The sequence below is a fragment of the Panthera uncia genome (assembly GCF_023721935.1).
Source record: "Panthera uncia isolate 11264 chromosome C1 unlocalized genomic scaffold, Puncia_PCG_1.0 HiC_scaffold_4, whole genome shotgun sequence".
NCBI classification, from domain to species: Eukaryota; Metazoa; Chordata; class Mammalia; order Carnivora; family Felidae; genus Panthera; species Panthera uncia.
Genome location: NW_026057585.1, coordinates 100,958,641 through 100,974,205, shown reverse-complemented (window position 1 = coordinate 100,974,205; position 15,565 = coordinate 100,958,641). Strand labels below are relative to the sequence as shown.

At 53.1% G+C, this 15,565-nt stretch overlaps 1 protein-coding gene across 1 annotated transcript in view; it reads right to left on the bottom strand.

Annotated features, from left to right (window-relative positions):
• Positions 1-15,565, bottom strand: part of NPHP4 (nephrocystin 4) — a 109,718-nt gene that overhangs the window by 47,637 nt on the left and 46,516 nt on the right. Inside the window, exons 11-12 of the mRNA XM_049618928.1 lie at positions 5,960-6,142; positions 2,126-2,264 (exon numbers count right to left, since the gene is read on the bottom strand). Of these exons, the coding sequence (XP_049474885.1) occupies positions 2,126-2,264; positions 5,960-6,142 (322 nt within the window). The remainder of the gene's footprint in view (positions 1-2,125; positions 2,265-5,959; positions 6,143-15,565) is intronic.

Below are 15,565 nucleotides of genomic sequence, written 5' to 3'. Positions count from 1 at the left end.
ACCTGCCCCTTGCCAAGGCCTCTGCTCTGGGCCACCCGCTAACGTCCTCCCCCAGAGCGCACACCTGGGATCCCTTGAAATCTGCTAGCTCACGTCACTCCAGCTGGACAGCTCAAACGCCCCTTCCTGAATAACTGCCCTGATGACACAACCCAGGGCAGGGAGCCGCCTGTCGGAGAAGACGTCCCTGCAGTGCCAACACACAAAGAGTCACAACCATGGCAAGAACCCAACCCAGGGTATCCTGGGAAACACCATGAGGACAGGTTTCCCACGACCCCTTCTACCCGGCTGTTTTTCACATCCGTGAAGCGAACACACGGACATTCTGAGGCCGCCAGAACATTCAAAACTAAAATATGGGTCAGGGAAATTCCAAGTTCCAAAAACCAAGAGCGAGTGCCCTCTAGTGGCTCCGTGCACTCGTTCCCGGAGGGTGATGAGTGGGCCTCTGCTCCCTCGTAATTCTCCAGAGGACATAAAAAAGATAATTCATAACAGAGAGCCAAAGTCCCTCACTTAACGTGACAGCCGCGTGTCCTCAAGATTTCCAACAGAACCGGGTAAGTTGGTAAAATATCGAAGGAGGAAAGGTTTCCATCACCGCTTAAGCACGAGAGATATTTAAGTCTCTTGCGTCGGGTCCTGGGAGGCCAGGCCTTCAAATGCTTGGAATCTGGGATGAAGGCAATCCTCTCAATGTGATGTGAATGCAGCGATAAATCCCAATTAAATAAACCAAATGCAATCAGGTTCCATCCGGGCGGACCTGCTGGTCCCCAGATGGTGGTGGAGAATGGATGGCACTGCCACCACACGTCTGTACTAGATCTGGATCCTTCCAGCAATCTGTCTGCCATGATGTTAACCATAACTCTCCTAGTAAAGAGCTCAGAGGGCGCGAAGCCTGCATGCCCAACTAGGGCTCAGTGAGCCCCGCACGGGGAGCACACACCCCCACCCAGTCATCCAGAGAGATGTCCGTCCCACTGACTAACATGATCATCTCGAGCCCAAAGCCAGCGGCGTCTGTGGGGAGGGAGGATCCCCTTCCCCCTGAACCTCCACAACATGCCTGGAGCCCGGGAGTGTCTGGCTTCCCATGGGCACTGCTCTGTTCCGCTACGTGCAGAGAGCTGGAGACACTGCGGTCCGAGGGACAGGCCAGCTCCCACCGGTCTCCGTCCTCGCATGGCACAAGAGGGGCAGGACTGCTGATATCTGTTCGTTCGAACATCTCGAAACGCAGGCAAAGCTGGCCCAAGCTGGGAGGCCGCCCCACGGCCGAAGTGGCAGAGTGCAGGGACCAAGCGGGGACTGGGGTCCGTGGGTGACACGTCTGCCGGCCCCACCCTGACTCCACACTCTCTTCCGAGAGCAGCACCGATGGCTGCCAGTCGGGAACCACGCGGACAAAGGCAGGGGACGCAGCAGGGGCCCCGGTCAGGACTTCTACGGAGCGTGTGAACAGAGGTTCTTTCTGCTGGGATTCCCCAGAGCTTCCGGGGTCACTACGTGGAGAAACTCTTCCCGGAAGGAAGCCAACAGCAAGAGAGCTCAGGGGTGAGGGGATGAGGTGTGGCAGGCAGACGGACAGACGGACATCACTGCTTCGCCACCTGCACACGTGCAGACACGTCCCCGCCCACGGGAAGGACGCTGCTCTGCTGGTAGCCCTCACTCCCTTCCTCACAGGCCCGAGCTGAGAGCAGACGCCCCACTCTCGGACTTGAAGCGGGTGGGAAGCGCCTCGTCGGAAGGGCAAACCCACGACACGCTAACAGCACAACGCAGAGGCGCACCCATGGCGCTCAGCGCGGCTCCGGCTCTCGGGCCCGCGTCTGCAGGACCCCCGTGCCAAGGGCCCCGTGACGCGTCACCGGCACAGCCTTCCGCGGGCTTCTGGTCAGGGAGGTCCGGGTGACGGGTGACACCGCGCCAGGCCACCCGTCACCGTCCAATCCTACACCTCCACATCAAGCAGAAGCTCAGCCCACTGGCTCAAATGACAGCAATCTGTGGCGATTCGCGGGTGAACGTCACCGTACCGGCCCAAGTACGTCTCCTCGGGAACAGGCGGGAGTCACGCTGTGTGCTCCGAAACCAGTGCCCTGCAAACGCTTACTTGCAGGGGACGCGGGTGGCTTCCTGGAGGGCTGTTGCTCCGCCTCCGGGCCGTGGCCGTGCCCTGGCAGCGTGTCCGGGTGTGCCTTGGGGCTCAGCGAGTACTGGAACTGGACCGTCCCCGACGCCACCTGCTCCACCTGCGAGGAGACAGCAAACAGCAGCCGCCTCCCTTAGTCGCGCCTTCGTGTCGAATCGACCCGGGAGCGAGCCCCCCTTCCTGTCACCTTGACCCGGGAGCGAGCCCCCCGGCCCGAAGCCCGCGTAAAACCAGCGATGTCTGAAGCCACATGCTCTGAGGTTATAATCGAGTCACTTGCCAAGCAGAAAAAGATCAGCGTCCAGCAGCAATCAAATCCCAGACGCCCACACTAGCACAGAATGGCCCCTGCACAAGTAGAAATCACACCTCCCCAGTTTCGAATGTGTTTTTTAACAAATCTATGCAAAGCCGACCTTTTAAATTTTGGTGCATAGTGTGAGTGCCACAGTCAGTTCTCAAGGTCTTTGGTATGCTGTTCAGGGTCAGACTCGGGCACGTGCACCTGAGGGTTAACCCGGCATTTCTTAAGCAACGTTAGGGGCTTGCTTTCCAAGCCCCTCCCTCTTCATGGCCCCTCCACCCGTACTGCCCAGTCCCCTTTACCATCCTCTAGGCCAGACCTCACTGTGCTGCACGCTTCTGGCAAGAAACAGTCCCTGAATCCGAGGCCACCAAGCGGGAGGACAGAGTGGTTTCTTTAAAGAGTGCGGGACTGGGGCGCCTGGGTGGCGCAGCCGGTTAAGCGTCCGACTTCAGCCAGGTCGTGATCTCACGGTCCGTGAGTTCGAGCCCCGCGTCGGGCTCTGGGCTGATGGCTCGGAGCCTGGAGCCTGTTTCCGATTCTGTGTCTCCCTCTCTCTCTGTCCCTCCCCCGTTCATGCTCTGTCTCTCTCTGTCCCAAAAATAAAAAATAAACGTTGAAAAAAAAAAGAGCGCGGGACTGCATCAAAGAGCTAACGTTCTCGTCTGTCATTACTGGAGGTCACTATATAACGTCTAAAATTAATCAACTAATAGAAGTAGAAGCATTAATATTTGGAAACAAAGTAAATGCCAGAAGTCACTGCTAAGAGTTGGAAGTGGCTGCCTCTGGAGATGGGCATTTTTTTTTTAAAAGACAGTAATTCGCTCATAGGAAAACTACAAGAGTTGTTTAGGAAAGAAAACATAATCATAACACACTATTCTTACCTTCACAGTAAATAACACTGAAATAATCATAACAGAAGCCCTCAGATTTACTTAGTCCAAAACTATGGGATGTTTACAATCTTTGTATTTTCCTCCAAGTAATATCTGCCACTTCCCCTTAACTGTAAGCTCACGGGATCAGGGATAGTTTCCAAGAATGTATACAGGTGCTCAATAGCAGTTCACTGAATGGGGGCGCCTGGGTAACTCAGTCGGTCGAGTGTCCATTCTTGGTTTTGGTTCAGGTCACGATCACACAGTTCGTGAGTTCAACCCCCACATCGGACTCTGTGCTGACAGTGCAGAGCCTGCTTGGGATTCTCTCTCTCTCTCTCTCTCTCTCTCTCTCTCTCTCTCTGCCCCTCCCCTGCTCACACACACACACACACCCTCTCTCTCTCAAAATAAGCAAATTTTTAAAAATTTAAAAATTAAAAAAAAAAGAAGTTCACTGAATAGAAGAGTAAGATAAAGAGTGGCCTGGCGTAGGGGTGGAGACTAGGCACACGCTGGCCCGCAAGCTCTCTGCCTGCCAGACGCCGGCACGGCTGTAGAAGGCAAACACGGGAGGAAGCGGAGGAGGGTACAGAATCGCAGCTGTGACCAGCTGGGGCCCACTGTGTCAGGTAGTTACACGTGTTTAGCACAGTGGTCCTACCAGGTGCAATTCTGCTCCCAGGAGACACCTGGCGACGTCCGCAGCCACTGTGCCCACAGCTGGGGGCACGCTCCTGGCATCTAGAGGGCAGAGGCCAGGGCTGGTGGCAAACGTCCCCGCTGTGCAAGACAACCCCCGCAGCACAGCATTATCAGGCCCAAAATGTCAGCAGCGCGAAGGTTGAGAAAAGCCAATTAGAAGTGATATTCCTTGTGAAAAAATGGCAGTACTGGAGGTATCTGTGTCCTCGAGACAGTCGAAACTTCCAAACGCTTACCCCCCCCAATACAGCTTACGTACGCACGTAGAAAGTGAAGGAAACGTAGTGGCACGACAGGCTAAAATTAGATCCAATAAATATTTATTTAAACACATACATACACCCACACAGAGAGAGAGGGGGAGAGAGAGGTGATGGCCTCAGGATTTCCAGTGGCAATTTTATAACAAGGGCTCAGACTAGTCCGTGGGGGGGATGCAGCAAAATGTGGCCCCATAATGAGACGCTCCTGGAACAAGAAAAGCCGCACAGTCAGCCGCTCCCTCATCCAGGTCCCCAAAGCATCATAAATAACAACACAGAAAATGATGTTTGTCGCCTGGGTCAGCACACAGACGGCGTGCTGAAATAACACAGTGGCCCCTTCACCTAAGAAAAATGACACAGTTGAGCTCTAAAAGGTTCCCGGCCACACCACTGACACAAGGAGAACACGTTTCAGGAACGTGAGCGGGAGAACCGAGAGCCCTTCCTCGACACAGGCATTGGGAGAGAGACTCCAGCCATCGACCGGGGCCGCGGGGTCACACGGTGTCTGTGACACCCCAGGTCCCTGCCACCCACCCTGCGAGGCTGCCGGTGGGGTGGGGGAGGCGGGGGACGAGACCTCTCACAACACACACGTCAGCTGGCCCTGCCCCCCCTTTTACCTGACTCCTCTACTGGGGTTCAGAGAAAGCTTTGTTCCAAACATGGATTTTCAAAACTGCTGCTGTGGCCTGCCCTCCACACAAAGCTGGAGGGAGCCAAGGGCCAGCGGGCACGAGTGACAAGTCACACGGACGGGCTGGGCTGGACGCGGACGGCCCGGCTCCGACCACAGCCCCGAAGTCCACCCTCCATGGCAAAACACTCCAAGAGTCCTTTTTAAAAAGGCATGGACAGGGGCGCCTGGGTGGCTCAGTTGATTGGGCGTCCGACTTCGGCTCAGGTCATGATCTCGCGGTCCGTGAGTTCGAGCCCCGCGTCGGGCTGTGTGCTGACAGCTCAGAGCCTGGAGCCTGTTTCAGATTCTGTGTCTCCCTCTCTCTGACCCTCCCCCGTTCATGCTCTGTCTGTCTCTGTCTCAAAAATAAATAAATGTTAAAAAAAATTTTTTTTAAATAAAAAAATAAAAATAAAAAGGCACGGACAGGGGTGCCTGGGTGGCTCAGTCGGTTAAGCGGCCGACTTCGGCTCAGGTCACGATCTCGCGGTTCATGTGTTCGAGCCCTGCGTCGGGCTCTGGGCTGATGGCTCAGAGCCTGGAGCCTGCTTCCGATTCTGTGTCTCCCTCTCTCTCTGCCCCTCCCCTGCTCACACTCTGTTTCTCCCTCAAAAATAAAGAAACGTTTAAAAAAAAAAAAAAAAAAAAAAGACACGGAGAGCACAGAAGTGGATCTTGTTCCACAGAGTGTACAAATAAGGGTCACAGGCCACCTTGCGAGACTGACGTGTGAACAGCACATCATGAGCCCCGAGGTGAAACCAGCCTCAGCGAGTTCGCAGCCAACTGTGACTCAGCAGTCACACCTGTCTTTTAAGGGCACATCTGTGACACGAGACATTCTGCTCATGACACATCCACAAACAGATCTGTCAACTTCTGGTTCTGAAAACATACGAGCTTGCTAAAAGCTTACGAGCCAGGACTCATACTTACAAAAGCACCTCAACAATTTACCTCTTTGGAGTTCATGCAGGCTGGGGGCACTTTATAGACCAGACGGCGCGACGGGTTGGGCCGGATCCCACCCTGCAGAGGTAAGACCACCTTTCCGGAGCCGGCTTCCGGCAAGGGGTTCCACACAGCCCAGCGGACCATGTGCATGCATGCCACGCTGGACAGAGAGGTGACCGACGTTGCCTGGGAGGGAGACAAAGCACAGCGGTGTGTGAGTTACTAGCAAACCGGCTGGCAAACACCAGGGAGCAGGGCCGCCAGGCAGGGACCGTGCAAGAGGGGCCTGTCTAGCAGGAGGAGAGCACAACACAGAAGCTCGGGGGACAGGGAAGCCGCCGCCCACCTTGAGGAGCCCCCCTCAAGCTAACCAGCACCCTCCTCCGTCCAGGTCTCCCTTTCTGGCTCAAAGCGGTGGCGGCTTTTCTTTTAAAGACCGACATCATCCTTCTGACCTTTCCTGGTCCCATAAGGCTCTTTCTGCAGGTTTGTAAACAGGCTGTACCTCGCCCACGTCTGCACAAATCCATTAGGAAAACACCAGGAATGACACTTGTGTTCGTGATAGGAAACTTTGTAAAATAATGAAGAACGCACATGGGAATTCAAATCAGGATTATTTACACACAGTTTCTGCAGCTAAGTCCCAGCTCAGAATGAATGGCACGTTTCATCCATGTGACTCCGTGTACCTGGGAAATCAGCCAGGTCCTTCTCCTGCTTTCTCTATCACTGGCCAAGTGAAAGCAGTGAGGACACTAAGGAAAACCTAGGATTACGGAAGAGTCATTTTCTCCAATATGGTTCGAGGGCCTGAGTCAGCGGTGTTTTAATGGCACACTTTCATCCATTCACTGAGAAGTAAGAATAAAACCACATTCCAGGCCCCGGTCGGGTGGGAAAACCCCTCATCAGCTGGGCAGTGATGCAAGGCAGAAGGCAAGGTCAGGAACTCCGGCTCTGACCGAGCCCGACAGGCAGACGCCGCAGGCTCCCTGGGAGGCAGCACATCGGGACCCCGGGAAGGCAAATTCTCGACCAGGGGCCACAGGACACTTGCAAGGAAGTCAGACTGGGAGCCCAGGAGGGCCCTTCTGGCCCAAGAGCACAGCGGCCCTAACCAGGGTCACAGTGACACAGTCCAGACCCGGGCCGCAGCCACACCTCCTCTGCCCCGACTCCAGGCCCGGCTGGTGACATGGGAGGAGCAAACCCCGAAGGTGGCGGGCAGTAACTGGAGCACGAGCTCAGCACCCCGCCTCCTGACGCTGTCCTCAGAGGCAGCAGAGGGCCATCTGCGCCCGTCTGGCATGAGGACGGTGGTGCCATGTGGTCCCTGGGCAGCCGAGGGAGCCGAGGGCCTCCGACGCTCTAGACCACCAGCCACACGCGCTAACCCAGGCAGCCCGGTTCGGGCCAGGGTGACGGGGAGGGTGGACAGCCTGCATGGAGGGGGCCTCACACTCTTGGAAAGGAACCAAAGCCCACGCCCCATCTGTGATGGTGAAGGACATCGTCCCCAAGGAGAGGAGAGCCAAGGCGCCCGCTGACACGGGCTGCGTCCAGCAGAACGGCTGGGGTTCCCAGTGGACCCCGCTTACTTGCTGGACACGGGTCAGCTGCCACGCCCTTGTCCTGGCCAGGAGTCGACTGCGCTCGGGTCCAAGGTCACACACGCACAAAAGGACTCTGGCTGGAGCCCCACGCGGATGGCTCGACAGTCAGCGAGGCCACACCACAGCCGAGCGTAGGTGCAAACAACACCCAACATGGAAAAGGAAGCACATTCGTCTCCTCAGTCAGTCTCTCCAGACTGTTCCTTTGCCAGATGCTCTTCCTTCCTGCTGCTTCCCTCGGTCACGTGGGGATAAATGTCCAGAGTCAGCGTCTGGTCTTGAATTAATCTCTTCCTGAGGCCCCATCGTTAGGGGACCGACCTCACTTCAGGGGAGCCTGTTCTGACCCTTTAACGGAGCCAAACTTCAGATAGCAGCTGGGCTACCGCCTCCTCTGCCCTGGTTACAGGGGTGACCGGGGATTTGGGTCCCCGCCAGATCAACGAGAAAAACACTCACATCCTGGAAGTACCAGGAACCAGCAAAGTGAGAAGCCGAAGCACACGACCCTGTGTGACACTTCCGACGCGAGTCGAATACGAAGACGATGCCTGCGGCTCCCCATCCCGTTGGCCGATGACAGGGACACAAACCAGCACCAAGCAACTATAAATCCACTGCCCTTCAAAAACAAAATTACTATTGGGGCGCCTGGGTGGCTCAGTCGGTCGGGCATCCGACTGCAGCTCGGTCATGATCTCACGGTTTGTGAGTTCGAGGCTCTGTGCTGACAGCTCGGAGCCTGGAGTCTGCTTTGGATTCTGGGTCTCCACCTCTCTCTCTGCCCCTCCCCCACTCACACTCTGTCTCTCTCAGAAATAAACATTAAAAATTTTAAAAATATTTTTAAAAAATGACTATACATGTACCGGCAAAAACGGCCACTATAAAAACTACACAGACCCAATCATTTCTAGACTACTTTTCTAAACAGTCATCTATAAAATCCAGTTTATTATGGGATCAAAAATAAAATGAAATATGTGTCCAACTTTTCATGCTCTTTGTGCAAGTCCTTGTGGTTTAATCTTTCAAATTAGGTGATTCTGATATGCAATCTTCCAATTTCATGGTTCCTTTGGTTTCCCAGTCCTCGATCGATAGAGCTCTCCTCTGCACAGCGTATCCAGCTTCCCTCGCTCGTGTCTCCAACAGCTCCGACGAGAGGAGACAGTTAGCAAGTCACTGATCGCTCCTTTGCAAAGATTTCTGCGACAATTAGGGCTCGATGGCAATTCAATTGCCATTTATTAGCCTATGCTCCCTCTCACCAGGCCAGGGTGACAGCTGCAGGCAGGAACCTCCCCCACCCCACGTCCCTCAAATCCCCCCAGCCCCAGCCCCAGCCCCAGGCTCTGAGGAGAAGGTCAGGTGCATCCAAGCAGGTGGGCAGAGTGAGAGCAGCTATTTAGCTGGCCACCATGATAAGGCTCCTCCTGTCGGTGAATTCTAGTGGTCGAGAGAAGATTGGTTACTGTAGAACGTCTTATCCTGTCCAATCAGGTTTGACTTCATGAAAAGAAGAAAAAAAATACATCACATTGCTCCCACTAAGACTTTTAATTGTAACAGCAAACAACATACGGGAGGCCAAAGGAACTCACTTGGAATGTGAGCCAGGTTTGTCGCGGAACAGAAGAGCCACGCCAACATTCACCAGGCAAAGCCCAAACAGACAGAAAACAGACACCTGACCCCAGGAATGCCGCACTCTGGGCTCCCTGAGGTGGGCTTGATGGTGGCCTCAAAAATACATGTTTACATCCTAAGCCCTGAGCGTTGTGACTGTGACCTTATTTGGAAAAAGGGTCCATGCCCATGGAATTAATTATTATGAGATCAGGAGATCTGGATTATCCAGCTGGACCCTAAATCCAATGACAAGCATCCTTACAAAGCAGGACAGACAGAGAGACAGAGGGGGACGCGCAGAGGGAAGGCTGTGTGCAGGTGAAGGCAGGAGCTTCGCCATCAGCTAAGGGCCACCAGCAGCCACCAACCCGGAAGAGGCAGGAAGGACCCTCCCCTGCAGCCTCCGAAGGGAGGGACGCCGCCCTGCCTGCACTGGCTTCGGCCCAGTGCAACTGACTTTAAATCCGAGGCCTCCAGACCATGAGAGAATAAATGTCAATCACTTTGAGACACACACAGTTGGTGGCAATTTGGGCCGGCCGCCCCAGGAAATGAGCATAGTCCCCTTGGCTTCTGTCCTCAGACCAACTTGAAAGTCATCTAGAGGCAGGTAAAAAGTCCACGTTATTTCATGAGGGTGATTTTCTCCAGCATTTCAGGGAGACCTTTCTCTTCCTGCCCCAGGCTCCTGGCCAGCACCAGACTCAGGGCCTGGCCACACCATAGAGGTGACAGCAGTGCCTGTCGGGGGACATGCTTGGGTGAACCGGAATGGGGAAACAAATGTGTGTCAAAGTGCCTCCCGGTGTCCCCAGTGTCAGCCACATCACAGAGGGACAAGGAAGCCAGAAGAAACGAGACCAGAGAGACATCACAGTTGAAGGAGGGGCGAGAGGCCGGGCCCTGGGCTGAGAGCAGGTAGGCTGTGCCCCGAGAACGCCCCCCACCAACGCAGGTGGCAGGGACCAGAGAACGGCCTCCAGAGGGGCACACGGGAGCAGCCAGAGCCCGACAAGGAGCAAGGCCGCCTGTAAGTTGCTCTCTTCCCGGCATTCTCCTCGAAGGACGCCAAGTCCTTGATCCCGGAGGCAGACTGCACAAGGCCACCCGAGGTGAGGAGTCGGGAGGCAGACAGACACCCAGAGCCTGGGTGACGCCCACTGGGCAAAGCACAGGCTCGCACAACAGGTGTCACCGGCCCGGAGTCGTGCTTCCAAAAACGGATCGTTTAGATGCCAAAGCCCTTTGCAAATCTGACAGACAGTGAGGTGAGCTTGGCAGTGGCTGCAGGCTAATTTCCTTCACACGCATTCACGGTGGAAGAGGAAACCCAACAACACAGAATGAAAGTCACTTAGTCTCCCCTTGTAGGACACAGTATACATCACTTAAAAGCATAGGAATCTTCGGCAGGCAACATATTCATTTCATTCTGTGGAATAAAGGAATCATTTCTGAACATACACGTGAGCAGTGAAAATCAACAGGACCGTGGTTTTAAGAAAGTTCCATAACCTGGGACAAGTCTTCATGCTGACTAAAGGGATCATAACGCTTTGGACCTCTCTGCAAAAAAGGTGTCACTTGACAGTGAAGGAAAGAAGCAAAGGCGAAACGGCCCTGAGCCCGGAGCTGTGCCTGGACCCTCTGGACACCGAGTCCCCAGCCAGCCGCCTTTGCACGTGCGTCCGCGGGAGAACCGGCCCCTTGCCTTGTTCTTCTTCCCGCCCCCTCCTCGCACTGGGCCCATGGATGGCAGGGCCCAGGCTTGGCGGCCTGGCATGCCTTCCTGTGGGCACAGCCCCTCCACCTCTCAGGGCCAGCCTCCCCCCCCTCCCACCACAGGTCAACAGGGGACTGCGTGCTTTGAAACAGCCACTGCTCCAGGGAAGGGGTGCATGGGAGCCCAGGGCTCATCCCTGGGTGAGGGGACCCCCAGGGGCCTCGAGAGAAGGCAGCTCTCTTCCAGAGTCAGCATCGGGGGAAGAAGTGAGCTCCTCCCAGTGGGAGGGGGAGGGGGACAGGGAAGGACGAGGGGCTGACGAGGCTGCAGACGGTCCAGGAGAGCACTCGCCAGGCGTCAGACCCGAAGGAAAAGCCAACCAGGGGATGTGACAACACGGCTTCTGCTTGTCCAGAGACAGGCTTCCCCCTGAGGACGGTGGGAGAGGGACACGGAGCCCTCTGCATACTCCTTACAGTGGGACTCACCTCAAAATACAGTGCAATTTTAAAACCAGTGTGTGGTATAGGGTAAGAGCCATGGGAACCGCTGATAAGTTTGTAAATGACTCTCCAGAAAAAAAACACCCACAGTGGTAAGCGAGAAGGTGCCATCAATGGAGGAAAAGGCCCTATTTACAACAGCAGCACAGAAATCAAGTACTTATCAATAAACATAATAAGCAACTGTTCAACTGTTTAAAAGCTACGTTTTAGGGGCACCTGGGTGGCTCAGTCGGTTAAGCGTCCAACTTCGGCTCAGGTCGTGATCTCGCGGTCTGTGAGTTCGAGCCCCGCAACGGGCTCTGTGCTGACAGCTCGGAGTCTGGAGCCTGCTTCAGACTCTGTGTCTCCCTCTCTCTCTGCCCCCTCCCTACTCTCTCTCTCAAAAATAAACAAGCATTAAAAACAAAAAAAAATTTCTTTAAAAAAAAAAAAAAAAAGCAGGTGGCAGGGATGGGAAACCACAGCCCATCACAGAAATGGCTGATTCCAGGGCTGGAACAGGGAGGACGCAAGGTGAGCCTGGGGCCTCTCGTTATGCCAGGAAGTAGGAAACTGAGAGACATGATGGAGGACGTCACAAGGACACAGCCCGAAGGCACCGTGCACACTCTGGGACAGACACTGTGAGCACCAAATTAATCAGGAACGGCAGCTTTCAGCTTTTGGGGTTTTTTTAAAGGTGTCCGTGAGTCCATCGCCATAGGGAGCTGGAAACCCTCACGGCTACATGAGGGGCAGAGGTCTGTGCAGCTTAAAGGTCTCCCCACAGATTGCTTCTCAGCTGCAAGGAGGAAGACAGCAACTGTCCAGTGGGGACATCACACAAGACCTGACCAGGGATGCCGGGGTGGCTCAGTCGGTTGAGTACACAACTCTTGATCTCGGGGTCGTGGGTTCAAGCCCCACATTGGGGGTAGAGATTACTTAAAAAAAAATCTTTAGGGGCACCTGGGTGGCTCAGTCAGTTGGGTGTCAGGCTGCTGATTTCAGCTCAGGTCATGATCTGTTTATGACATTGAGCCCCACGCTGGGTTCTGTGCTGACAGCTTGGAACCTGCTTAGGATTCTCTCTCTCTCTCTCTCTCTCTCTCTCTCTGCCCCTCCCTCACTCATGTACACACTCTTTCTCTCTCTCAAAATAAACATTTTTTGAAAATTAAAAAAAAAAAAACAAAATCTTAGAGGCGCCTGGGTGGCTCAGCCAGTTGAGTGTCCAACTTTAGCTCGGGTCATGATCTCGCGGTTCACGAGTTCAAGCCCTGGGTCGGGCTCCGTGCTGACAGCTCAGAGCCTGGAACCTGCTTCGGGTTGTGTCTCCCTCTCTCTCTGCCCCCCCCCCCCCCCCACACACACACACTCATTTTCTTTCTCTCTCTCTCTCTCTCTCAAAAAAAAATTAAAACATTAGAAAATAAAAAATGATAAAATCTTAAAAAAGAAACTAACTAGGCCAATGAGATGGGAGGGACCTCACGCATCTCTGCCGTGGGACCCTGAGGGACACACCGCACCCCTACCCCCTGCAGTGTTCCGGCAGGGATGCAGAAGCTGACTCCATCAGGAGGAAACACCACCAAATCTAACACAAGGAAGACTCACTTCAAAATGTTTCTTAAAGCAGGGAGACTGTCCTATAAAAATAAAATCATGAAATAAAGCAAGTGTGGCAAATGAGAACAGGTGAATCTGGGTTAAGAGTGGACTAATATTCCTGGTACTTCTGTAACTTGTCTGTAAGCTTAAAATCATGTCCAGATAAAATGGTTTTTTTTCTTTTGTATTTGAACGCTTTATTGTTTGAGCATGAAGGCTTAGCCCGTGGATAGTTAAAAAAGAAAGAAGTTTGAGACAAATGCAAAGAAGTATTGCTCTACAGAGTAAATGAAACATGTATGAAATTTGCTTTCCTAAGCACCAGCGATGATAGAAACGTAAGTTACAAGAAAAATCTACAAAGAGTTTCGTAGCAGGCCAACAGGTTTAGGGCACATTCCTGATCTGTTTAAGGGGCGACCAAAGGAGAGTATTTTCTCTAGCATGGAACTAAGTGGGCTGGCGTGGGTGGATACAGAGGCTGCCACTGTCCACGCCCACCTTCTCCCGGTGTGCTGAAATGCACAGTCATTCTGGGATATCCAACGTTCTGTGTTCCAACAGTAGGGACCAAGGCACATATGGAGACTGTGATCTTCTTTAGCATCCAAAGAAAAAGTTTTTAAAGAAATTACATAAAGTCCTACTATGCCTTTTTTCCCCAAGAACAGTGTTAAGAATACGGAAAGGCAAGTGACAGACTGTGAGAACATATTCACAATCTGTGTATGTGACAGAAGACTTTTAGCAAAAATACATCAGACAGACTCCTATCTACCCAATAATAAAAAAGACACATAATCCTAAACAACGGAACAGTCACTTCACAAAGGACGATTAGAATGGCCAACCAACACAGGGACAGGACTCATCACTGGTGACCAAGGAAAGGCAAATTAATGCCCACTAGAAAGGCTGAAATTAAAAAGACGAAACCAGAAGCTGGTGAGGATGTGGAACAACTGTAATTCCCAAACAGCACTGGCACAACCACTTTGGAAAAACAGGCATTGCTTGGAAAGGTAACCTGTATCTACCTAGGACCCAGAACTCTGTTCCGTGGCATTCACCAAAAAGAAATGAAAACATACATCCACAAAGACTTGCCCAAGAATGCTTAGAGCAGCTTTATTTATTAGCTGGAAAAGCCAACCAACAGTAAAATGAAAACATAAATCTGCAAACACCATTACCTGATAAAAGATTAACACCCAGAACACGGAGAGAACTCCTAAACCCTGCAACAATACAAGAGACCACCCAACTCAGAAATGGGCAATGGACTTGAACAGACATTATCCAACGAAAATACAGGCCCACAAGCATGTGAGAAGATATCTGTTCAGCATCACTGACCATCAGGAAAATGCGAATCAAAACCACAGAGAGACACCACCTCATGAAAACTATGAGTGCTGGCGAGGGTGTGGTGAAACCAGAGCCCTCAAGCACTGTTGCACTGTCGGCGGGGAACGTAACGTGGTGCAACCGACGTGGAAAAGTGTAGGGGTTCCTCAAAAAATCAAAAGTAGAATTTCCACACACTTCAGTAATTCTGCTTCTGGGTATACACCCAAAGGAATTGAAAGGAGGGTAGGGTCTCGAAGAGACACGGGTATTCCCATGTTCGTATTAGTATTTTTCACAATGTCTAAAACGGAGTAGCCACCCAGGCCCATCAACAGATGGCTGGATCAGTAAAATGTGGGATAGCCGTCCTTCAGCCGTAAGAAGGAAGGAAATTCTCCAACACGCAGCAACATGGATGAGCCGTGAGGACATTATGCTGAGTGAAGGAGACCAGTCACAAAGTACAAATACTGAACGATTCCACATACGTGAGGTCCCCAGGGTTGTCAAAGTCATAAAGACAGAAAGCATATGGTGGTGCCCGGGGCTGGAGAACGGGGCCAAGGAGGAGATAGTACTTCCTGGGGCCGGGGTTTCAGCTTTACAAGAGGTGAAGGGTTCTGGGAATGGACGGGGGTGACCACTGCCCAAGAGTGTGAACATGCTTAATGCCACCAAACCACAGCGCTTAAAACCAGTGAAGATGGCCAAGTTTATGTTGTGTATTTTTACTACAAGAGAAAAAAGACATTAAAAAATAAAAGTCAGAATACCACTAAACTGTACACTTTAAAATTCTTTTAGGCCTTGTGAATTTCTCAATGAAATATTTTTTAAAAAGACAAACCAAACAAACAATTTTCAAAAGATAAGTGAGTGGATATCTTTCTTAAAGCCCCGAGGGGAACCCAACATTCAGGACAAAACAGAAGAGCCGGCAGCAGATCCCCTCTCATTCAGCGCTCCCCCCCCCCCCCCCCCCCCCCCCCCCCCCCCCGGGGCCCCCCCGGGGGGGCCCCCCCCCCCCCCCCCCCACACACACACAGTGGGCACTCTGGGCAGATGGAGGGCAGAGGCCCAGGTTGAGCAGGTGGAGGTGTGGCTACGCCATATGGAGGGCGCCATGGTGACGCTGGGACACCCGGCTCGCTGCAAGGGACGAGCCAGGTTATACTGACACATTTCCAGG